This window comes from Synchiropus splendidus, chromosome 9 (genome assembly GCF_027744825.2).
Source record: "Synchiropus splendidus isolate RoL2022-P1 chromosome 9, RoL_Sspl_1.0, whole genome shotgun sequence".
Taxonomy (NCBI): domain Eukaryota; kingdom Metazoa; phylum Chordata; class Actinopteri; order Syngnathiformes; family Callionymidae; genus Synchiropus; species Synchiropus splendidus.
In genome coordinates, this window is record NC_071342.1 from 15,597,704 (window position 1) to 15,621,721 (window position 24,018).

Below are 24,018 nucleotides of genomic sequence, written 5' to 3' on the forward strand. Positions count from 1 at the left end.
GTGTTTTTCCTGTTTTGTCTCTCTCTCTCTCTCGCTCTCGCTGTGATAGTATTTCCCCTAATCTTGAGCTGGAAGCCTTGTTCAAACGCCACTTCACCCAAGTGGAGTTCTACCAAGGATCTGTTCTCAACCCGCATGATCTGGCCAGAGTGAAGGTACGACAGATCAAAAAGCCAGTACAAAAGCTGAGCTATGACAAGTCAGCCATAAAACACTGATGCACTCAAATATCTCGATACACGCGATATTTATTGATATTTTTGCTGAAATATCACAATACTTTGTGTGAGATTGTCCTGATATTTTAAGTCGGCTGTAATAATATTTAATGCATCGATACATGGGGATTCATACCTCTGCTGGAGTCTGTCTGGACTCCCATCATAACAATAAACTTGTTTTCATGCTCATCATATTGCACTAAAGGTTATAGCTTTAATTTCAATATACATATTGTTGAAACAATAGATTGTGTAATGTTTGTATCACCACTCCGGTATCGGGATACGTATCATATTGCAAGATACCTTCCAATGCACAGCTGTAGTGAGCCAGCTGAAAATATTCCTCTTTTATTTAGATTTCTTTAGCACAAGGTGTTCCCCCTACGTGCAAATTAGAAATGCAGGCACCACAATCCGATGGTGTTGTTCAGCTAATGTCCCCATATACCAATGTGGACGAGAACTTCTTGACCTTCATATCTGTGTTCTGAACGTGACTGTCAACCAAACCTGTTCTCACTTCCCATCGAAACCCACACAGATCGAGTCAGCGGATGCTTGTTTAATCTTGGCCAACAAATACTGTGCAGATCCTGACGCTGAAGACGCCTCAAATATCATGAGGTAGCACATTATTTTGGATTCAGCAAATCAAGAAAGGGATGCTCTAATAGTTGTCTGCCCTTTGTTTTGTATCTCCAGAGTCATCTCGATCAAGAACTACCATCCCAAGATCAGAATTATCACACAGATGCTCCAGTATCACAATAAGGTGCGGGGGTCTTTATCCACTGGGAAATTCTAGTCACAATTTCATATTCATCTTTAAGATGCTGGTTATTGTTTTTGGCATAAAAATAATAAATAATACAATTATAAATATAATATAATAATAAAAATAATAGCACTTTAAATTAAGTTAAGATATAGTAGGATAAGTAGGAGTAGGTGCTAAGTGAAATATACAAGTATTTCGGGCTTGAAATAGTAAAAGTTAAGATATAATGTGGAAGATCTTGTACGGAAATGGTATATAACAGGCTTAATTTACAAAGAAAAGACACAATTTACAGATTTTGGACTTTTCTGACCAGTCTCTGGTTGATCTTCGGCAACACCCAACAAATTTGAAATGAAAAGTGAATTAAAAACTATTGAGTTTTCGATGCTACTTGTTTGAAGCTGGTGGATACAGATGAACAATGATGTAATTCCAGTCTTCCTCTCATAATAGCGGAGGACTTTTGTAGTTATCGTGAAATACAAAAATACCATGATAATTCTTGTCCTGGAGGAAACCAAGATTAAGGTACACTATCTACATGCTAGCAAGCGAGAAGAAAATGTACTTATCTGAACTTACATTTTTGCAGTTATCAGTAGCCCTTTTGGTTGGTAAGTTGGTGAAAAACTTTACTTTTTCTGGCAGTTTGATTTGACTCTGAGGAAAAATAATTAAAAAAAATCAAGAGGTATGGGAGAAGTAGATTCAGTTTTGGAGTTGTTCTGAATTAAAATCTGGATCCAGGAAGCTTACAAAGTTCTGAGTCTGCAGTGAGAGAAATGCAGCGCAAGCTCCACTTCTTACTTGTTTAGTATGTGTGTTTTGTAGTAAAGGGCAGATGAGTTTTCATGAAACCGTGTCCTCATTTTCATAGACCACTAGATGGCGCTCTTGATCTAGAAATGATGTGACGTTTCATTTAATTATTTGTTGAAGTCCAAACATTTCACCTGGTGGCCTCTGAAAATCAATATATCTTAGCAGTGGTCTCTGTATACTCTTCGAGTTTATCCTGGTTCTATTGAACCCCTGAAGAATTCATGAAAAATGACTCGTCTGGTTCCGGAATAAAGAATATCCATATATTCCAACTCCTAATTAAATGCGTATTCATCTTGTATATCATTCTCCATCTGTGTAGCCTGTCTTCCAGATTATGATGATCTAGTTTCAAACCATCAGCAGCGTCTTTTGTCTAAGTTGTTAAGTGTTTCTCTGTTTCTCATGACCTTGGTCCGTGCTCCGATGAAGGCTCATCTGCTGAACATTCCAAGTTGGAATTGGAAGGAGGGCGATGATGCGATCTGCTTGGCGGAGCTCAAAGCCGGATTCATCGCCCAGAGCTGTCTGGCCCAGGGCCTGTCCACCATGCTGGCCAACCTGTTCTCCATGAGGTCCTTCATCGAGGTATGACAGATTAGCTTGTCTGCTTTTACCATGGCTCCCTCCCGACAGTCTGAAGCAATAAAGATAAGCCAGTTCTCTCCGAGCCTTTTGATAAATGAAAAAAAGATTTATCACAGGTTCGGAGGTGAGGTTAATGCACGTGGATACAATAGGTCTTCTGTTGACAGATTCTGCACATTCCCCTGGAAGTCTTAACATCTTTGTCGGGCGAGTCTTCCATCAGATCCCTGCACGTCATATTTTACTTTGAGCTCTCATCTGGAATATGTTTAGGGTTTCTGTGGCGCAAAAATAAAGAGGTGCTTGCTTCTTTCAAAGACATGTTTTCATGTCATTTAAGATGATGGATCAACTTGCAAAGACCAGGCTGAACATCTGCGAAGCACATTGAGCCAGGATTAGAAGTAAAACAGTTTTTCTTTCCCTGCTGTCTCCTGTCAGATCGAAGAGGACACATGGCAGAAGTATTACCTTGAAGGAGTGGCTAATGAGATGTACACAGAGTATCTGTCCAGTGCCTTTGTGGGCCTCTCCTTCCCCACCGTCTGTGAGTAAGTACCACTCTTTCTGTACTCGGCCCAACACGGTGGATGGTAGGTATCCCGACAAGCTGAAGTGAAGGGAAACTAAACCACTTTGATTTGCTATCGGTGTTTTCCAGGCTGTGTTACGTGAAGCTGAAGCTGTTGCTTATTGCCATCGAGTACAAGTCTGAGCAGAGAGAAAGCAGGTTTGTGAATGCTACACATCTCCCACAGTAGCTGTTGTTCATCACCCTGGATCAGATTATCAACAGTGTCTGTCTTCTAATCTATAATGCATCTACATCATGGCTGAAATCGAATAGCTAGTCATATGGATAAAGCTTTTCCAGGGACATGATCTACCTCTCCTCTCTGTGGAGTGAAGGTGATGACTGGAACAAATGTCTGTTAAAATACTTGGTCATCACGCTCATCACTCATAGAAGAGTAATACTGCTGTTTTCCACTGCTCTTTGTTGAAGGTTGCATTAACTGTTTTATGAAATATGGAGACAATATTCCTGCTGAGAAGGATGTTTCTAAATGAGCAGGGAATTGAGAACAGTAGCAGGACGCCATGACACCATGGAGTCCGCCTTCTTCATTGATGTATCGGCCAGAACATAGCAACTAAATACGCTTGTAGGCCACTGCAGAAACATGTTTCGTTTTCATGAAACCACTTCTTCACTAAAATTGTGTCAGGGCTCAAGGTCTTGGTATCAATGGTGCTGGGTGGCCAGAGTGTTTGTCCCAACTTGGGTTGAGTGTAAATGCCTTTGGTACTGGACTTCACCAGGGTCTGATTCAATTTTGACATGGGTCTATGTGGGTCTCTTTGGGTCTCGATCTGGGTCCAGGAGCTGTGGGCGTCATGGGCTATACCAGATGAAGGTGCACCTTCAGGTGTTAGTCCAGGCTAACAACAAGCTGGGGCAGATGGCACTATAGCCAAACAATAGTAACTGAAAAGACAGCATTCATGGTAAAGTATAGTAAATCTGAGACCCTTAAATACCATTGTGGGAAGAGTCAGGCTTCGACCATGGTGCAAAAAGATCTTTCATGGAAAAGGCGATGCATTTACGTTTCCAGATCTGAATTGGAGATCTGATCGCGAATCAGATCTGCAAAAAAAAGTAAAACAAAACTCTAAAAAGCTTCTGACTTCTTGTTATGCACTCACTGCTCTCAAGTGTTTTTCTATAACCTGATTCTCCTGTTTCTCTCCTCTCTGTGTGATAACCAAAAACCTCCGCTGCTGGCTGAAACGTTTCATCCTGACATCCCTATTGCCAAATCCCATTCACCCATTCCACATTGGATCGATTAGAAACAACCCTTTCAAGTGCTACCTCTTTCCGATGTGTTTGAGATTCAATGCAGGCACATTTGGCAATAGTCTCTTGAAACCCACCTGACTGTTGATTTGAGATTTTTTTCTTGTTGTTTGCAGAAGCCGAAAGCGGTATGCCCTCTACCTTATCTAAGTTCAACCACCACTTTAAAGCTTCTGACTTTGGGAGTTTCCCCTCTCGGGACATTTTTCCGAACACTATCCAACAGGCTTTACTTTACTTTCTAATTCTATTTTTTTTTTCTTCATGGTGTCCCTTGTGCTCGATGCACTAACTTCTTTGCAGGCAGAGAAAGACGATAGAAGTCAAATTGTTCGTAGGAGTGCTGTTTCTCTGTCTATGCTGTTGTCGGTGTACCAAGGCCAAACGCTCACCCTCTCCATATCTACCTCTGATTTCAGTTTTGTCCCTCTGCTAATTTATTTCTCTCACTTTCTGTTCTTTTTCAGTGTTTCTCAGTTGTTATTGAGCTGTCTGTTTAGATCTTGTCCAACTAATTATGACAATCTTTCTCCAGAACATTAATCTCTGGTTCTTTTGGCTAAGAATCAGTGTGGAGCCTGAACATGCACATATCGATTATAGATTTCGAATTGGCTGACTGAATATCTGTCATTGCTGCTCTAGGCAGTGGTCGATATAATAGCATGTCCTTTTCTTCATGTTTTATCTCACCCGCAGTGTTCTGTTGTCACTGTTCACAAAAACTGTTAAAAAAAAAGCATGGAGGATTTGGATAGCAACTATCCAAAATGAAATTTTGTAAATAGTTCCATGGATATTTCATTAATGTGGTCCACATTTTTCCATTCCATGACCCTGGAGTGCTCATTCATGTGTTCACGTGCGAGTGATTGAAGGGACTGAAGGACGTGTGTGTGTGTGTTTACGTGCGTCCCACCTACGCTGTTCACTCATGCTTGTGTGTCCCTTGAGTAGATGTTCTTAAGTGAGGTCACTTCCTGTCAGTTTGGTGTTTGAGAAACAATCCAACTGCACAGAAGTTACTGCAACCGTCTGCATCTACGTACCTGTCCCTATAACTGTACCGCAGTGGCTCTTTATTTCTGTTTCTGATCGTCCTCATGATGTTTTTCGGTAACTGCATGCGACGACACGTCACACATGATGTTCTAGACTCATTGCCTTGTTGCTCACAATTTGAGGATCTGATTGGTTTTTAATCCAAGTCTATATTGAGTCTCTGTTTTGGGCAGCAATGTTTGAGTCTGTGGTTTCTTATTTTTACTAAAAAGCATGCCAGATATGAAGCCTAAATTAAAATCCTTGGGGGCCATTTAATCTAAAAGGTTTTTTTTCGTGGAAATTCTGATCTTGCATGACAGGTGCTACTTTAACACCACCTCAAGTGAAGATGGATTCAAATGCTCCCCGAATATTTTTGTTTCTTAAGTGGAAGTCGACCTATTTAAGAGCACAGGTGAAAGATAACCTTCATTTTATCACCCTCCAATTTATCATTCAACACCTCTCCAAACGTGGTTGTACGACACGATTAAGTCGCTCAATCTTTCATCTGAGCTCAAATGTTTTTGCCGTGTGACCCAACAGATATGTGGAGATGTTGTTTTGCTGTTTTGATTTTGTTTCAATATGTTCACACTCCAATCATTGATGACTGTTGCCCACAGGTAACCATTAATGAGAAGTGTGTGTGAGTGTGTGTAAGCGTGCATTGTCTTCTCTTGTGTCAGTCTAATTAATGGGGAATGTTACAGCCTATAATAATGTGCCAAATTTTAGGATTACGTGGATCAATAGTCACTTAAAATGCCCCACTTAAGTTAAACGTTTGACTCTCACAGACCAGCTGAACAGATCAATAATGCACATTATTAAATTACTTTTTCCTTTTCCTCCTTTTGCGGAACACTAAATCCAACACATAATGTTTGGAATAAAAATATATTTATAATTTTCATGCTTTATGAACTTATGGTTTCAGTGGAATCTGTGGGAAAAAAAAAAAAAAAAAAAAAAAAAAAAAAAAAAAAATATATATATATATATATATATATATATATATATATATATATATATATATATATTCCTGTCAGGCGTCATCTAATGCTTATTATGCTGACTAAAATCTCTGTTAGGTTAAGGGGTGAAATGCAGTCATTTTGGGGGGTGTTTGTGTCATATAATTTGCAGGATGTTTTTTAGCTGATCCAGAGATTCCATGAAGTAAAATGCTAGCATGCTAACATTAAGGTGTTCGACTCTTAAAATAAAAATCAAAGATAATCATTTAAATCAACAGTCACTTTTGCTAAGGAAGCTAAGCTACTATGTAAAGAAAGTACTTCACTTTAAGCACTCATTTATAATGCATTATTAGTACCCTCATAAGACATAATAAAGCATTCATGAGGCATTATAAACATGTTATGAATGTTCATTACAATGTGTGGTGACTAATAACACCATACATTGAAGTGTTGTCAGTGTGAACTTAACTTTATCTAACCTTAATACTTATAATACTCGTACATGATTGTGGACATTCATGACATCTTTTGTAAAGCCTCATAAATGGATTATTATGAACGAATGTGCATTATAGATGAGACCGTTGTTTAGCCGAATAGTTTTCCTGTCCATGAATCCTAATGTCTTGGTGCATGTGACTTTAATAACTTGGAAAAAAGCCTCAGGAGAAGTCAATGAGAGCTCAAGTGATGGAGGCAATAAAGAAAAACAGTTGTGAGTACTTAGGCAGAGGATTTATTTTGGCCAAAAAAGTGAATTTGAGCAGATGCCGTTTGTGCTCCAGTATTAGTTTTGGCATCATGAGATTTTGGGCTGTTAAATTAAACGCTTCAACAGAAAGCTTTGGATGAAACTTCAGACTGTTTAAGAAGATGTAGTGAAAGGATGTGGTGTGTTATACAACAAGAACAGTGGGTAATCTTGCTTTTAAACGTTCCAGTGAGCCGTGCATTCCCTGTACATCCCACCGTCCACTACTAATAATGCTGACAGGAGCTACTGTCCGTCCTCTGTTCTAAAAAGAGGAATTAGAAAATTCACACTCATACTTGCATACATTCTGTCTGACAGTGTCGAAGTAAATTTATCCTTATCAGAAACTACAATTTCACGGTGATAAGACGTTCAGATTGAACGTTTCTTCAAGCGTGCGTACCATTCCTCTTGATTAGCTTGTGGTGTGCATGAGCCGCCTGTTGTCCAGAGGTTCATGAGCACCATGTGTCCGTTCTCTTCTGACTTCCCAGCATCCTCATCAACCCGGGCAACCATGTGAAGATGCAGGAGGGCACACTGGGCTTCTTTATCGCCAGTGATGCCAAAGAAGTGAAGAGGTACTCGGCCTGACACAGAGCCTTCCATTTCAGCAGTTCGTTTTTAATGCCGCCTCTCTCTTTTTAGAGCGTTTTTCTACTGCAAAGCTTGTCACGATGACATCACCGACCCTAAACGCATCAAGAAGTGCGGATGCAAACGACGTGAGTACTCCCACCAGTGTTTGAGCTCCCTCCAATCTTCCCTTCCCTTCCTCCCACTCCCCATCTCTTGTCTGCCCGTCTCCCGTGGTGCTATTAGAGCTTTACCTGTTTGTATTCTTGGTGAAGTGTTCAATTGCTGGTAGGAAAATGTGGAAAGATTCAGAATCACTACATTAACCAATTTTATTTTTCATTTAATATTTGAGTCACTCTTTAATATTAGCACAGATGAAATAGAGGCTCAAAGGGTTGGCAAAATGTTTTCATTTAAACCTTTTTATTTTTCATATTCTTATGTCACCTCTAAGTAGAAATAACAAAGAATAAATGCTTTTCTTCAATGTAGATAATTAAATTTAAGCAGTACAACTACAATAATAATAATATAATAATAGCTGTAAAATAATAATAATAATAATAATAATAATAATAATAATAATAATAATAATAATAATAATAATAATAATATAAGCACTAGATTCGTGTTTTTTAGTTTTTATTTATATTTACTTATTTATTTATTAATTTAATGTATGTATTCATGTTTGAGTGACTTCTCACTATCTTGTTTAAAGTAAATGAAAAAAAGTTCTTATAAATATAAGATATAAAAAAAGGCAAAAATAAATATATAAAAACTCCTCTGCATCAATAGCTTTCATATTCTCTTACACAGCAGAGTTGTGGACTTTTCTTTAAATGCATTCCTCATCTTGTTTTAATCTTGAGTATTCCACATTTTATTGCTTTATATACTAATGATTTCAGATTAAAATGACAGGCCTGTGTAACTAATGTCAATAAACCAGTTTGTTCTCTTCTGTTTTTTTTTTATTTTCTCCTCTGTTATTTTCCCATGTTTCTTTATGATCAGTGACACAATTCTAATGTATTTCCTTCCCTGCTGCCGCTGGAAAACATCACATATTTTTAACTATCACTGGTAGTGATTTATTGTGAGTAAAAAAAATGGGTGTCCTATTACCAACAGTGGAGTGAAAGTGTTTTTTATCCTCTTCAGCAGATAGTTAACTGTATCTGTGTTGCATGTACCAGTAGCTTCTGCATCCCTCTCCTCGCCTTTCATTTCTACACTCAGACCAGAGAGTGACAAATACCTCTACTGGGAGGGCTTGTCTCAGTCAGGTGATGCTCTGACTTGGATGTGACAGAAGCACATATGATATAAAGCTATAAGTAGAGACGGTAGAATAGAGCGGTAGTAACGGAACACCACACTGTGATCCCAGATTCATTTTAAATGAACACGAGCCACTGTGGTTGAAATTGTTCTGCTCTCTTTCAAAGGAGGTTTTGTCTGTGCCTGTGCTGTTAGAGAGCAGACCACCATTGTGTTAGTGGGGAGTCCTGACACAAATTAAAACAATCTGATCTCCTCTTCTGCTGTGATCTCAGCCCTGCTTTTCTCTCCCAACTCTGGGCTGTTTTCCAGTCAGAGCTGATCTTTCAGAGGTCAGGTTTGAAATGCCACCCAGATTAGAGACTCCTGTCACCGCTTATTCCTCTAATTTGCGAGCAAAAAAAAAAAAGAAATGACCGGTGAACTGCCACTAGATGGCCGTGACGTGCCAGAGTCTCGTCCAATATAGCTGTATTTACGTGGAGATGTCAGTAGAGGAAACGTCATTTCCCTCCTCAGCAAGAAAGCAAGGACAATATGACAGGGTTATCATCAAAATATTCATCATTTCCTCCAAAAATATTTGATTTATGTTGTCATTATTCCTTGCGATTTTGCTGAGAAACCAACCTGTGGGACATCCTTATTCAACATAGTGCCCTGATAGCTTCTGCTTGACAGTGTTGTGTAGCAGATAAGACCACTGAGTAAATCCATGCGCACAGTTGATCAGGGCAGACGTTGAATCTTCAAACAGGCATGCCCTGAAATGGATTCCTCACCGTTCTAGGACAGAATCTGGGTATATGTGAAGTCAGAAGTCAAAGACATTGTCTGTGTGTGTGTGTACGTGTGTGTGTCTGTGTGTCTTGTGTTGTCCATTGTTCACCTCCCACGTGTCAATAATCCTCATTGCCACTTACATCGAAGTCAATTTTCCTAAATTTAGCATGAGCCAAGAGCCTCGCTGTTGCGTTTCCATACCAACTGTTCCTTCAGTGTGGACAGTTACCTTTGCACCTCCCCACTTGCTGAGAGTCAAAATGTCTGCATGTTTATTACATGCTCACAAAGGGCACGTGCATGCAGGACAAAACAACAGTCCCTGTTGCCTTCATCTTGTGGGATATGATCTGTGTTTCCCATTCTTTCCTTGGCCGGAAAATACAGGATAATGCTTCATTCAGAATCTAATATTTTCTGAAGTGACGTAGTGTCAAAGATGCTGAACATGAGTTTGTAAAGGTGCCAGACAGAGTAAGTCCACTGTCTGTTTACACCTCGGCGATGAGAGAATGGGGACCAGGGACTGTTTCTGCTCACAGTCACAGCAATCTAGAGATGCTGCTCTGGGGACTTTCACTTCTGCTTCCCTCTGGGTTCAGCGCTGCTCCCACACACACACACAGTATACAATCACAGTGTCTTTTGTCGATAAGGAAGTGTATTCCTTTATTGATTTTGGTGGACGTTAATGGATGATATTAAAATATAAATTGCCAGAGCTTCCATATTCGAGTCATAGAAATGACCTGAAATGTAATTAAATATACAGTTATGTTTAACATTTAAATAATAAGATAGTATACATTTTTACTAAGCTGCAACTACAAAAACGCCATCCATTTTAATTGTATTTTTTCCACATTTTATTTTAAATTAAAAGAAAAGGATGACATTTAATAATAGTAATTACAATATAATATACATACATAAATCACCTTTTGAGATTTTAACTAATTCTTGTACGGCAAGATTAAAAAGCCATAACACGACTGTCTTCACTCAAATCAACCCTTGGGAAGCAGATGAGTGAAGCTTGAGTTCTGACTAAAGCATGATTTGGCCGGTCTAGCCAGTAGTGTAGTGTGATGCCTTGGACAGAGCCGCTACAGCTGCATGGTGGGATACAGGTACGTGATCCACTCCTTTAGCCAAATGCATAGAGGATGTACAAATGTATGAAACATTGTATGAAGTTTGCTGCTGAAGACATTGCTTGTGCCTTTCTTCCCCTGGATGCCTCCCCTTCCTCTCCCCTTTCTCCTCACTCCTCCTTCCCAATGTTTTAGTTCTGCCTTTTGAACTGTTGGCCTTAGCACGCAGCTTGACCCCTCGAATTTGAGTTAAAAAAAAAACAAAAAACGCTGGCGTAGAATAACACTCTCAGTTGCCAGACGATCACGTTGATATTCACCAAATGGGGCTCAAGTCTGTGGCAGCAGAAGGCGTCCACTATCTGATGAAGTTGCCTTCCGACTTCCCCTGGATGAAAAGTTCTCCTTTTGCCATTAACCTGCTGCTTTTCCTCTCCTCTCATCCCGAACCATGACTGTAGCCAAGATGTCCGTCTACAAACGAATGAAACTGGCATGTTGTTTTGATTGCGGCCGTTCAGAGCAAGACTGCTCTTGCATGTCAGGCAGTGTACATAGTAACATGGACACCCTTCAGAGGGCCTACCCACTTTCCTCTGTCTCTGTTCATGATTGCGCAACCACTTTACGTGCCTGTAAGTTACACCGCCCAACACATGCTGTTACATGTCTGTGGTGTGTGTGTGTGTGTGTGCTCCCGTGTTTCGTACCAAGCCGTGGTGGAACCCCAATGTGACGTTGTCAGCGTGGTGTTTCTCCATATTTTCTGTAGCTGTTGTTTCATGGACTCATTTTACCTATCTTTCCTACAGAACACACACATTTTTACATTACTTTCTTCATGCTCTTCATCAGTTTTTATTTTCTTTTGTCCAACAATGTTTTATTCCATCGGTCACCTCCGGTATCTCTGTTCAACTGTTTGTCTATGGAGTACTTGTCTCCTGTGTTTATAGTCCTAAACGTTCATTTGTCCCCTGAAATTACCAGTAGACCTCATGGTATCATCAAAATATTTCCAAATGAGTTGAAATATAAGAGCTTCAAATTGGTATTTTGCAACAAGGTTTCTTAGTGATTTATTAGCTACCTAGTCTTCTATTCATGTTAAATGTCCAGTTGCAATATTTGTTCATGTCCACCTAAAGATCTGTGGCCTCGTGTATCAAATGTACTTTATGTATTTAACTTGAACTATATCTGCAGCTGTAGGTGCATAGGCGGGACCCAGTTGTGATGTACACATTGGGCGCACATTAATGAACCGAGTAAAACACAAACATGGTGCTCACGTCTCTGAAAATACGAATTATACTTGCGCTCCGTTGACTGCCGCTATACTGACGTGTCACGTGGTATGTATAGCCCCTCAAGTGATCATGCTTTTCAGTCCTTCACAGCAAGCACAGAGCCACGTAAAGCTGCATAAATACAGAGAGAAGAGCCAAGCCACTGTCATTTGTGTTCTGTCAAATTATCTTTCTTCCAGAAGATAAGAAGAGCGGGTTTATTTCCAGATGTAAACAAGGCTGTGCCAGTGTGCAGCGAGTGAGTTTTTGTCTAGTTTCAGTATGAAGTCTACGCAAGTATTGATACATGTGGCCCCTGGTTATCTAGCTAAAAGGTTATCTACAAATGCGTATACAGTAATATTAATAAACATCTCACTGATCACCTTAATTTCTAAACTTTATTAATATCTAGTGATATTATATGACTTGGAACCAAGTCATGTATTGTCTGTGGCAAATCCTAAACGTTCTCACAATTCTTCAAACTACTTTACTGGTTAGCTGTTATAGCCTGTTAGCATTCCTTGTTTCTTTTTTTGTTTTGTTTTTTCATGTACTTGTCATGTATCATGTCATATTTAAACATCTGGTTTATGACACCTTTCATTCTCTCTCTCTTATCGTTTTGCTGTTCCATGAGTGTACTGTGCTCCGTGTAGTGGGTTCGTGGTGGAGTGGCTCTGTGGTGCTGGTTCTGTTCCGTAGTAGCTGTTAGACTCGTGGCTATCGCATGCTGCATCACTCATGCAGTGCTGTGATTCTAACAAATGTAGTACTGTAAATTTTTGCTAATAAAGGTAAGCTCGGAGGAAATGTGTTTTAAGCTTTTAATGGTGTTGAAATGTGTCTTTCTATTTGCTTTTTTGATGATCTTCTTTGCGTTTTGGGGAGTTTTCAGTTTGTAAATTTGTTTTCAGTTCAAGCAGCTTTGCCTTTTGTTTCACATTTTATTTGACTTCAAAATATTTGTTTTTAGATTGGAATAACTTATCACTTCAAATCACTTGATCACTTGATATGCACTTACTTATTTGTGGTCGCAGTTCAAACGGAAATATCTGAGAACAAAATGTCAAATATGTCATCCAATAATAACTGCAAGTTTGTACAGTCACATCGCACACTTTTTATTGCTTCTCTCAATACATTGTGGTAGAGATGCAGAAAGGGCACTGTACATAAGAGGTCTTACCAAATTATTTGAATATTTGTCTTCAATAAATTCTGAAATTCAGACTTTTAATATATGGAATGTAATGTATGTATGTGTTGTGTACACATGCATAGACAAGTATTCCACCCTCATGTAGAAGATTTGTATATTTTTACATGAAAATCTTATAAATGTCTTAACGTGTTATTTAGTTTTATCTTATTTTAAATGAAATATTGCTGAAATATCAGCACATTTTCTTGGCTACTGCACAAGATCTAAGTTGACCTACCGTAAATCCAGTGCCCTCCCAATACAACTCCTTCTTGATTTTGTTCTCCGTTTAAGGGAAAAGTCGGAATTGTCGATTAAACATAGCAGCAGGAGGCCTCGCTATCAAAGCTTCAGGTTCAGACGCGCTGATCTGATTTCCTCCTCAACATTCTGCCGCCGTTTGCTGACTCAAACCGGATTAGTGTCAAACATGCCATGATGAGTTTGGCTGCTTCTCGCGTAGTTCGGCCCGCGCTGATATCCCTCGGTACCAATTACTGGCCATTACATGGTTACTGATCTCACTTCGGCTTCAGTCCCCTGTAGGATTTGAGGAAAGCCTTTTCCTTTTCTTACATTTCTCTCCCCTTTTAACTCCGACTTTGTCTGAACAAAGCCAGTTTAGTCAATGAGTGTGTTGGGATTTGTCCGTCAAGGGTTGTTAGATTCCATCGACATTTTCTTTTTCCTTCTTCAACCCGAAGTCTTCCCTTTCTTGCTCACTTTCTCATCTGCATATTTACCCAAATGATGGTGCTTTAAATGAACACACATCGTGAGTTACACTCATTAATGTTTAGTTACGATTACAGTCATGGAAAGGGACAGAATTTTCTGAGAATGAAGACTGGTTTCTGAGGTTCGAGCACATTTCCCAAGTCAGCATGGTTGTCTAGCAATGTGGAACTTTTAATTTATGATAAATGAATGATTTAAAAGACAACACCTCCCAGCTTGTCCTGTTTTCTAGAGTTGATGGAGAGATGCTGCTTTTGAACATGGAGTCGGGGGGTTACTTTCTTCTGTGCCCCGGCTCCCATGTCTTTAGCGTGTAGCTCTCTCCGCGCATGCAGATGCACGCACGTCTCACTGCTGGTGATCTTATTCGCCCAGACATGAAAATTATGTTTGCATTTTCATTTTCCCCAGCCCTGCTGGTCTGTCACCAAACTTGCCCTGACAGCTCCTGTCCACCAGGCAGACTGGCTCCCCTCTCTTGCCCGATGCCGCCTCACCATGCCCCAGCTGCTAGCCAGTTAGTCTGCGTGCCTTGGTGGCGCGGGCAGATTGCTAGAGACAGATGCCAGGGCCACTGTGGGTCGCTGTTTGAGGATCTGTGTCATATGCCGGCCTCTGGGCTCTCGTCTTGACCTTTACTGCTCAAAGAGACTCTGGAAAGGAGTGTCATCCGCCCCGAGTGGAGTTCAAGTGCCTGCTCTGCTACTGCGCCAATTGGTCTTCCTGAGTCAAGGACGCGTAGAATCATTTCTTGTGCAAGGCAGACAGACATGCAGGCACACTGGAGAAAATGTTTTGATCAATCATCTTTAGTTTTGCGCAGCTTTCATCAACGCTGACTCAAAAAAAAAAACAAAGTGACGTCACGAACACGACCTCGTGATTTATGAAGCAACCATGCTTGCGTTTGCAGATTTTATCAGTGTCGCCCGACATGACTTTATTATTTACATGCTTTATTTATGACTGGAAAAACATCTAGTTTTCCTTTCATTTGAGGCACTGAATCCCTTGTTCTTTTGGCCTTTTCTTTGCCACGCCATCTTCTTTTTAATTTCCATGCGGCGCCGGTGTTGATGTCTCTATATCCTAATGTGTCTGTTGCATTACATCCTTTCTCCCTCTCTGTGCCACTTGTCTCTGCACTCAGCCAAATATAAGTATAATGGATATGTCAGACCACGTAAGTGTCTTTCTCTGTCCTTCTCCATTCTGCTTCAGCTCAGTGTTTAGACTGCAATGTCATGTCACCTGATGAGCGCTGAAGTATTTGCTGTCTTGTAGTTAGGAAACGATGAAACGCCCTCACTGTTTAAACTCATATCAAGATACTGTGCTGAGACTAGACTGGAGACTGTGAATGCTAGTTCCAACTATGCTCTTTGTGCTGTGCTGCCTGTAGCAGCAGATGGCGCTACAACACCAGGGAACAGTGGAAGCCAAAAAGAGACTGGCGTTCGATTCAAAGCTGATTGCAATTTAGGTAAATGTTTACTGAATGAAGTACAGTTTAGTTTTTCAATGGCATTTTTGTCCGACATTTACATGTCTTTTTTTTTTTCTTTTCATTTATTGTCTTGTCACTTTTCAAAACACGCGATCATGAGGTCTGTTTGTTTTTACTGTGGCGTCCCAAGAGCGCATGGCGCACACCTCATGTTGCCGACCCTCACCAAGGCCTTCCCCCTGTGCTTCCACGTTCCGTTTTGGATCCGATGAGTCGTGCATGCAGGACAGCGCTGTCATGTGATTAGCGTTTCAGGAAGGGACAGTTGCCGTCTGGGTTGTTCAGAAAGCACAGTGGAGCTGCCAGGCCGGGTGAGCGCTCTCTAACGCTGCACGTGTTTGACAAGGGCCAGATGAATCCAGGAGCTATCGTGGCGCCCCCTAAATCAAGGAGGCAGCTGACGGCCGGGATAAACGTCTGTTTATCGCTCGCGGCCACCCAAGCATGCTCTTTCCTCCAACCAGCCTTCAACTGAAGGGAGGAAATAAGGCTCTTTGTCTCGGCCGGTCGAGTCTGCGAGCAGATATTTGACTCATCTGCCTCCCCTGTTGTTCTGGACGCTGCCGTGACCCCTTTAGTGCACACAAACACGCAGGTCGTCTTTAGACGCTCTGCTTGCTTGGAAGGGTTTCAGCGCGAAACAAGCCTTTGTCATGGCGTTCATTACGGCAGGCTGTTGCTCAGAAGATTTCTGCCCAGGCAGGACAGGAAGTTGAATTGACTTGGCACTGAAATCGTCTGTTTGTGGGACATTATTAAAAGGTGCTTTGAGGACAAGTCAAATATCAGTACAGAGACTAAAGTACTCGGCAACATTCTCCTTATACCCCCAAGACTTCAAATGTTGAGCTACACCAAATAACATTTTAGCACACTGTACATTACTTCCATTCCAAAACTAGAAGGTTTATTAGTTTTTCCACCCAAAATATAGGAATAAAGAGAATAACATGTTACTTATTTATTTTACATTTTTACATGTGCTCATTAAATACGTTTAAATGAAGAGACTTTTTAAATACATTAAAGACCCACCATTTTATAGATCTATCAAGAAGCGTGTGTTCATCTATCCCATGAACTGTTGGTAAACCCTTTTATTTTGTCGCATCTGAAAGTCCGAGACGTCCTACACCATCAATAATTTACATGTTTAACGACTACAATTCTTCGTTGAGTAATACGATGAATTATTAGCAAGGTTTTTCTTTGCCCTGTGCGCCTTTGAAATGACACGGTATCTGATGAGATGTGACTGGCTCAAGCCAAGTCGTGTCTCTGCTTTGTTCTACCACAGAGTGCAGCACGTGTGAGGAGTGAGAGTCAGGGGGTCTTCATTAATTCATGTCTGTCACTAATGCAAACGTCGCTGCCGACACTTGTGTTTGGAGCAAAGTCAGGACGATACAGGACCGTGCTGGAATACAGCATTTTTTTTTAAATATCTGTGATGAACGCAGCACTATTTGTTAAAATAATGAACTTAATTTCTTTTGTATTTCCTTTGTAAGTCAGACAGATTGTTTGTAATTATGTTTTTCATATTTGTGCTGTTTCTCTTATGGACATTTCTTCACTTTAATGTATAGAATATATCAAATAAAGCACATTTTGGATGACAACTACTAATTAATATTTGCATTTTAAAATTTAAAATTAACAAAATCTAATATATATAGATACTATATGAAATAAAAAATCCCAATACCATTTATCCTATATTCAGTTAAAAAAAGTAATAATAATAATCTATAATGAATGTGTCTGTATTACCTTTTTTAATGCACATTTTCACATACGTCTTAAGACATAACTGATCATATAATTTTTATTTTCCATTGTTTGACAGTCACGGATGAAGTTAGACCGACATTTCAAAACCGATCAGTTAAAACAACTGCCTGCACCTCCATCACCTCAAATGCATTCCAACCCAACACCCTGCATCCCAACCCGGACCCCCTGGTCAACCAAAGCACGGTCAACGTCCCCCTTGTAAATAACCGTAAAGGAAGCCTGCTTCCCCTGGGGCAGGCGCCCGACCCCTCCAAACTGCGCCTCAGTATCTCAGGCCCAGGAGACGCAGCGGCCAGATCCCTGGCTGAGAGTCGGCTGAACCGGGCCCGCAGTCTACCGGTGAAATACCGCTACCACCCCAGTAATGCCATGCTGCTCAGTCACAGTAGGCACTGTAGGTTGCCCCCTTAGTGGGATGCATCAGTCAGTACCCCGCTTGTACCGTCCCTTCATTTGTGTGTTCTGCTGCATGAGCTGCTTTGCCTATCGATGCTGTGGATCTTAGAGAGGGTTAAGCGCCAGGATAGACTCATTCTTTTTCAATATATGCTGCAGAATAGGTTCTAAAAATCATCTTCTGCGGTGCAGTTTCACTGTCTCCCAGTAGCGTGTACTCAAACAGTGTGTCTGTGAGATTAATTGTGTTAACTTATGTCTGAGTTTGGACTGAAAAGTCTTTAAAAAATTGCAAGAGTTGAGCCTTAACTATCAAGAGACTGAGGTGGGAATTTTCAAGGATTAATTAGAGAAGAAAACCATTTGTAAAGTGGATAATTCTTGAGCTGTAAGCTTTTTTTTGAGCTTCCCTGAATGCCACATTGCACAAAAGAAATGTCAGCGGATGACATTTTATTAGCAGGCGATGTCACATTTCTTATCTTTCATTAGCAAAATTAGGTGACAGTTTAGAAAGGAGCGCAGAGACAGTCATGAAATTCCACACGCTTGAAATAGTCACGGCTGGCAGTGCGCACATTGATTCCCACTAACATCATGCTGTGTTATTGATTTCTAACCAAAGGACTAATATGGGTTTGAAGTGATGCTGCACTTGGCATTTGAGCTGATCGAGTCTGGAGTCTGAAAGCTTTTGAAGGCAGTGACGCGTGTGAGCTAGAATTGAATCACGTTTTTCTCGACTTGTTTTCCGAGAAAAAAATTACTTTGATTTGAACAAAATTACATTTTTTTCTCCCCATGAATTCATTACGGTTATCCTGACCTTCTGCTGCAGGCGTGTGCGTGTGACTGGCTGCTTTTGAAATGCATAGCCAACTAATTCGCACTCTGAGAGTGTCCTTCGCGGGTGTGTGTGGAGTGCTGAGTGCGTTCTTGGCATGGAGGTAGACCAGTAGAAGAGCCATGAAGCTGCCCTGTAGCTAGAGCTCCGATGGTGGGCTGGAGTTTTGCAATAGCCATTAATCGTCATTTAAAAAAAAATCTCAAAACGATACCTTTAGGGGTGTAACGGTACTGATATCAATGTTAAAACAACGTTCTAACACGCACACAAGTCAAAATGACTTAGAAAATGCACCTTCATATTTGCTAGCTCCACCCCAAAATTCTTGTAAGGCAGCTCCAATTTCCAATGAACACATCAGTGTTGGAGACAAAACAAAAATCATATTTGCTATTAAAGGAAATCTAAAGAGGAAGCGATATTAACTAGCTACACAAGAAACACTGGTGCTCTTCATTGAATTCGCATCCGTCTGAACTTGAACATGGCATCGACATGGTAGTTTTTGCCGCTCTCATGTCATTTTCAGCCATACATGTCTGTAGTGCCAGTTGGACAAAGTAAACTGCTGTCATTTCTGAGGTTTGCTAATGTTAGCACTTCCTTTGGAGCAGGTTCAGCTCTTTTCATACTTTTTTTTGTCAAGTGAACCTAATGTTTGGTCATAACTATGTAAAAATAATATATATCTTCAAAGAAATAAAAAAAAAAAATTACAGAATTAGTTTAGCCAAGTGGATCTTCTGCAATGTACAAAACTTATAAGGCGTTTTTGGGGGAAAAAATTACAAAAGAAAGAAAACAACATTTTTGATACTGCATAGTGTATATTACTACTACATCTCCGTCCTGCCTGCCACAGATTGGTGATCATAACCATGTTTTTAATGTCAGGACGCATCACCCACGTAATTACATGCACAATTGCTCTTTACATTTTGGCTGCCTGACTACTCTTCTGGATAATTTAATTTTTATTCTATGTCTATATTTCCTTCTCTATGTATCTATTGTATTATCTTTATATTTATATCTTGCATATCAAGGTTGTTCAAAAGTATTTAGAGACATATTTTGTGCATCACCCAGTGGATTGAAGCATATAAAGTGACAGGAACATTTGGCGTCACATGCAGCTGAAGTTCTAAGATAAAAAAAATATATATATCATGCCGTTACCATCTCATAAGTTACATTAGACTTAAGCTAGTCTCTGTCAGTTAGGTGGAAGTGCTGAGGTTTATAAAACCGCACCCAGTTTTCAAGTCTTTCGTACTGTTACACCCCTTCCGAAATTCATCCTCTTAACCTTTCTCTCTGCCGTTGTCATTGCTCTCTTGCCTGTGCCACAATGACAATGTTTATCATCACATGGCATTTAGCTGTGCAGCCAGGTCACTCTGATGCGTCCAACTACAGGGTGCACTGAACAAACACTGTAAGCAAAATTGACTTGCAAAATCTGTAATATCTCGAGGGTCCTGGGCCCCGTCACCCTCGGCGACGTTGTCAGGTCGTAAATTGGTTTTTCTCCGAGGTTTTCTCCTGCCGTTTTTTTTTTCGAATCTGTGCGTTACTAATGCTTCCTTTTCATTTCTCTTAATTTGAAACTTAATTTTTTTGCGTTCCTTCTGTTTTCTCTGATTTTGTTTCTTACAATTTACTTTGTTTGCAATGATTGACTGCTAACTATTCATGTTTCATGTCAGGTCCTGCTCACTTTCCCCTCCGTCTGTCTCTGCTCTGACATTCTGTGCATGTGTTCGCAGTCGAAGATGAGCATCCATCAACGCTCTCGCCCAAAAAAAAGCAGCGCAACGGCGGAATGCGAAACTCGCCCAACTGCTCACCCAAAATGATGAGGTAAGAGACGTTGATTTCCCTCCCCTTTCCCAACCTTCAAACAGCAGAGTGAAGGGAAGCCGGAGGAGGACAGGAGGAGGGGATGGAGGTTTGAGAGCTCCTTCAGAGGCGGCTGATGGTGGGAGTGTGGCAGTATGGGAGGGGGCAAATTAGGTGTGGGAGACAAATAGAGTGAGGAAGTGCCCCCCGTACGGCTCTGGCTGTTCAGGATGCTGTCAGCCCTTAATGACGGAGCTGAAATAATATTTCTGTCATGAAAAGAGGCGGCGAGGAGCCGTTTGAAAACTCCACGAGCTGAGAAGTCGCAGCTGCCACCTCCTCCGGTCTGGTCCACATGTACTCCTTAAACAATGCTGACACTAATGACACCAGCAACCAATCAGAGGAACCTGCACGCTCACTTTGCCCTCAGGCTACTCCTCTATTGTGGGAACCCCTGCGAGTACCGTGGCTGGTACTTAAAGCCATATGCGAGATGTATCATCGCAATCAAATATGAATTCAAATATTACCTTCCTTTTATCCTGTCCTCTGCTATTAAACTGCTCTTAATTGATTTTGAAAGATAAAAGGGGGAAGCTTTTTTTTTTTTTGTGCCTCTCCGGCGACAAGGCGAGGGTTAGCCGCGTGACAGCGCGGAAAATGCAGGGAGGCCGAGCGTATTGGGACGGCGGAGGAAATGCGCGGCGGGGAAGATCTAACAGGACACGAACGCTGCTATCGTCGACGGCTCCCTCTTTATAAAAGTGACGGTTACGGTCAGCGTCTGTTTGACTTTACAACGACAGAGAGCAATATGGTTTGGGTTAGTCACACTTGATGTGGTGAAGGAAGGAACTGTGGCGAGTACCTTCATGCCGGCGCTAGAGAAGGTACATTTGTTGAATCGTTGATCGTAGAGACAGGACACGCAAGAGTTTGATGTTTCTGCCACTTTGTGACACTAAAATGACAATATTTCATATTCAAAAGCACTTATTCAAAAGTGAATAACTCAAGCCTTTGTTTGAAAAATGGGTAATTTGACCTTGTGGGGTAATGGATTTGGTGTCGTCATTCATTATAACGGCTTCATGACCTGCAGCTATGCTACTGACACCTGCTGTTTTAGAGAGTGCATTACAGCCATTGATATTTAAAATGCCATTCATTTCGCTAGAACTAAAGTCAGGCAACAATATTGGGTTAACAAATCACAATGTGGGTGGAAAGAGAGTGCCTATTGTTTGTTGGTGTTTCAAATATTTCACAAAAAAGAGGGCGTGTCAAGCAAAAGGAGTGACAGTTATTGTCATATATGCGCTCGACCTCCTCCTAATCGCTATCAAATTCAAATACACAGCCAGACTTCTTATAGAAAGTCTTGTTTATTCTGTATCGCTGTTGTTCTCCCTTTGCGTTCCTGTCTTTGTATGTTGCGTCCCTCAGGCATTCTGCCTCCTACGGTAACTGGCATGCCTATATGGCTTTGTCCAGCATTCGTGCCGGCCTCCCCCTCAGTTCTCCACGAAACAAGCTCTTAATAAGCCCTCGCACTTGCCAAACCATTAGACCGACACAGAGTCATACCCTTCAGTCGAGTTTGCAACATCATTTTAAATGCCCTTGCTGAGAGGGAGATAACTGCAACAAAACAAACGAGGCACTGGCTCTTTTCCAGCCAACCGCTGGTTTAAAAGGTTGTTTAGTTTGCCTAAATTTGCGCACAAAGCCTTTTATTCTCTGCCTCGTTGTCTGCATAGGGGATGGTCCCTCTCTGCCGTGTAATATATGCATCCCCGCTTTGATCTCGCCGTGATAATAATTTGTGCAAGTTATTTACTCGGTCTTGAAAAATGCTTCAAAGAGGTGTCAAAGTTTTCTCCGCTCAAGGGCTGCTTCACTATTCTGCCGGCTCTTGGGTGCCAGGATGACAAGTCCTCTGTTATAGGTGTAGGTTTTATTTTTTCCACGTCTTAGCCCTCAGCTAAACATCAAATTACCCATCACAGCACCCCTCCACCCCCACTTTCACAGCTGCCCCTGTCAACATATAACGCCACATATATTAAACAGTTGTGCTTTACAAGGTGGATTTTATGCACAATGAAAAGTGATTGTTTGAGGTAGCCTTAGGGATACTTTATTCTACAAGGAAGGAGGGGGAACAGCTCAGCAGAGAGAGCGGGAATACGTATCAAGTATGGTTTTTACAGGACTCGCAGCCTGAAGGCCTTTGTAAATAAATAATGATCAACAGATTGGCTGTGGGCTTTTGAAAAGCATGCCTTTGTCAGTTTGCATGATGGGGAAAATTTTCAAAGCGAGAGGCTGTCTTCATAGTCTGGCAGGGAGGGATTGGGGGAGCACAAGCATCCCCAGTTTGTGACTGCCGAGTGATACGTTGGAATAACTCGACTCACTTTGAAATATTGACTGAAGGAGGGAGTGAGGAAGAGGGAGAGAACACTGGAGTGAAGCTTTAAAAGGAACATTTCTGTTCCATACAACCTTAATCTGATAAGATTCTTTATCATTCTTCGCTTAGAAATAGTGAACAGCCATCTGAAAATAATACGGTTTCACATGTTGGACGATTAATAAATATATGTAAAAAAAAAAAAAACGCAACTCATAGTGGTGGCTCAAGGAAGAAACAGGAGTTTGGTGATGATCAGGTGTGGGCAACTACATTTTCTAAAGTGCCAGGTCATATACTGTGACCGTTGAGAGGTCCTATCAAACCTAAAGAAAGAAAGGTAAGAGAAAATTGAAAGTAAAAATCAAGTGATTACGCTTAAAAAACTGCACTGAAAATGTTGGTTTGTTGTGTTTCATTTAATTTAAACAACATTCGATTTAAAGAACCTCTACATGTCTTATACATTTTAAAATCTACTTTCAATTCTGGTGGATTTTAGGGGACAAAAAATACTCCTAAAATAGTCAACAGAATAGTCAACAATTAAATAATAATAATAATAATAAAGTTATGTTTACGTTGTTCATCATAATGAACAAAAAACAATGCACCAAATTGTCAGAAACATTCCGGCGTGCTCAGTTTTATAGTTTTACTCTGACTCCAGGAGGGCCACATAAATACAGTCAAAGGGCTATATTTGGCTCCCGCTCCGCACTTTGCCCAGGTCTGGTGATGGTGGGAACGGCTCAACTACAACTGAGCTCAAGGCTGAGGGTAGTGCAGGGTGTGGTTTGGGTGCAGCCAATCGTTTTCTCTTCCTGTTGCAGCGGAATACCACATGAATGGATGAAACACTTCCCAAGCGTGCCAATGTTTCCCTGCAACAATGTTAGTCCAAAACATGGGTACTTTCCCTCATCTCAGACCTACACAGCTGACACGACGATTTGAAATCCTTAAGCGAAAAGTCTAAACTGATGACACGCAGCCAGTCACATCCTCCTCAGCTGATATCCTTTGGGTGTGGCACCACCATGCATCTGCTCACTCCGAGGGAGGTGGGGGTTCAGCCCCAAGGCAGGAAGAAGGCAGAGTGAGTACAGGCAGAGGAGGGAGGTGTGTGGAGCCAGTGACAAGCTGCCAGTCAGAGCGCTGACAGCT

At 41.0% G+C, this 24,018-nt stretch overlaps 1 protein-coding gene across 15 annotated transcripts in view; it reads left to right on the forward strand.

The window, feature by feature from the left end:
• LOC128764652 (calcium-activated potassium channel subunit alpha-1) overlaps window positions 1-24,018 on the forward strand; it is a 152,827-nt gene that overhangs the window by 102,410 nt on the left and 26,399 nt on the right. For 4 of the 15 annotated variants that reach the window (XM_053874590.1, XM_053874589.1, XM_053874583.1 and 1 more), the window contains exons 11-19: window positions 50-155; window positions 766-848; window positions 927-996; window positions 2,260-2,415; window positions 2,857-2,966; window positions 3,077-3,145; window positions 7,558-7,644; window positions 7,712-7,788; window positions 20,360-20,453. In XM_053874590.1, the coding sequence (XP_053730565.1) occupies window positions 50-155; window positions 766-848; window positions 927-996; window positions 2,260-2,415; window positions 2,857-2,966; window positions 3,077-3,145; window positions 7,558-7,644; window positions 7,712-7,788; window positions 20,360-20,453 (852 nt within the window). Of the gene's footprint in view, window positions 1-49; window positions 156-765; window positions 849-926; window positions 997-2,259; window positions 2,416-2,856; window positions 2,967-3,076; window positions 3,146-4,395; window positions 4,408-7,557; window positions 7,645-7,711; window positions 7,789-8,735; window positions 8,745-11,267; window positions 11,442-15,193; window positions 15,227-15,445; window positions 15,527-17,399; window positions 17,742-20,359; window positions 20,454-24,018 lie in introns of all 15 variants that reach the window. The other 11 variants (XM_053874584.1, XM_053874575.1, XM_053874574.1 and 8 more) reach the window with 6 other exon arrangements.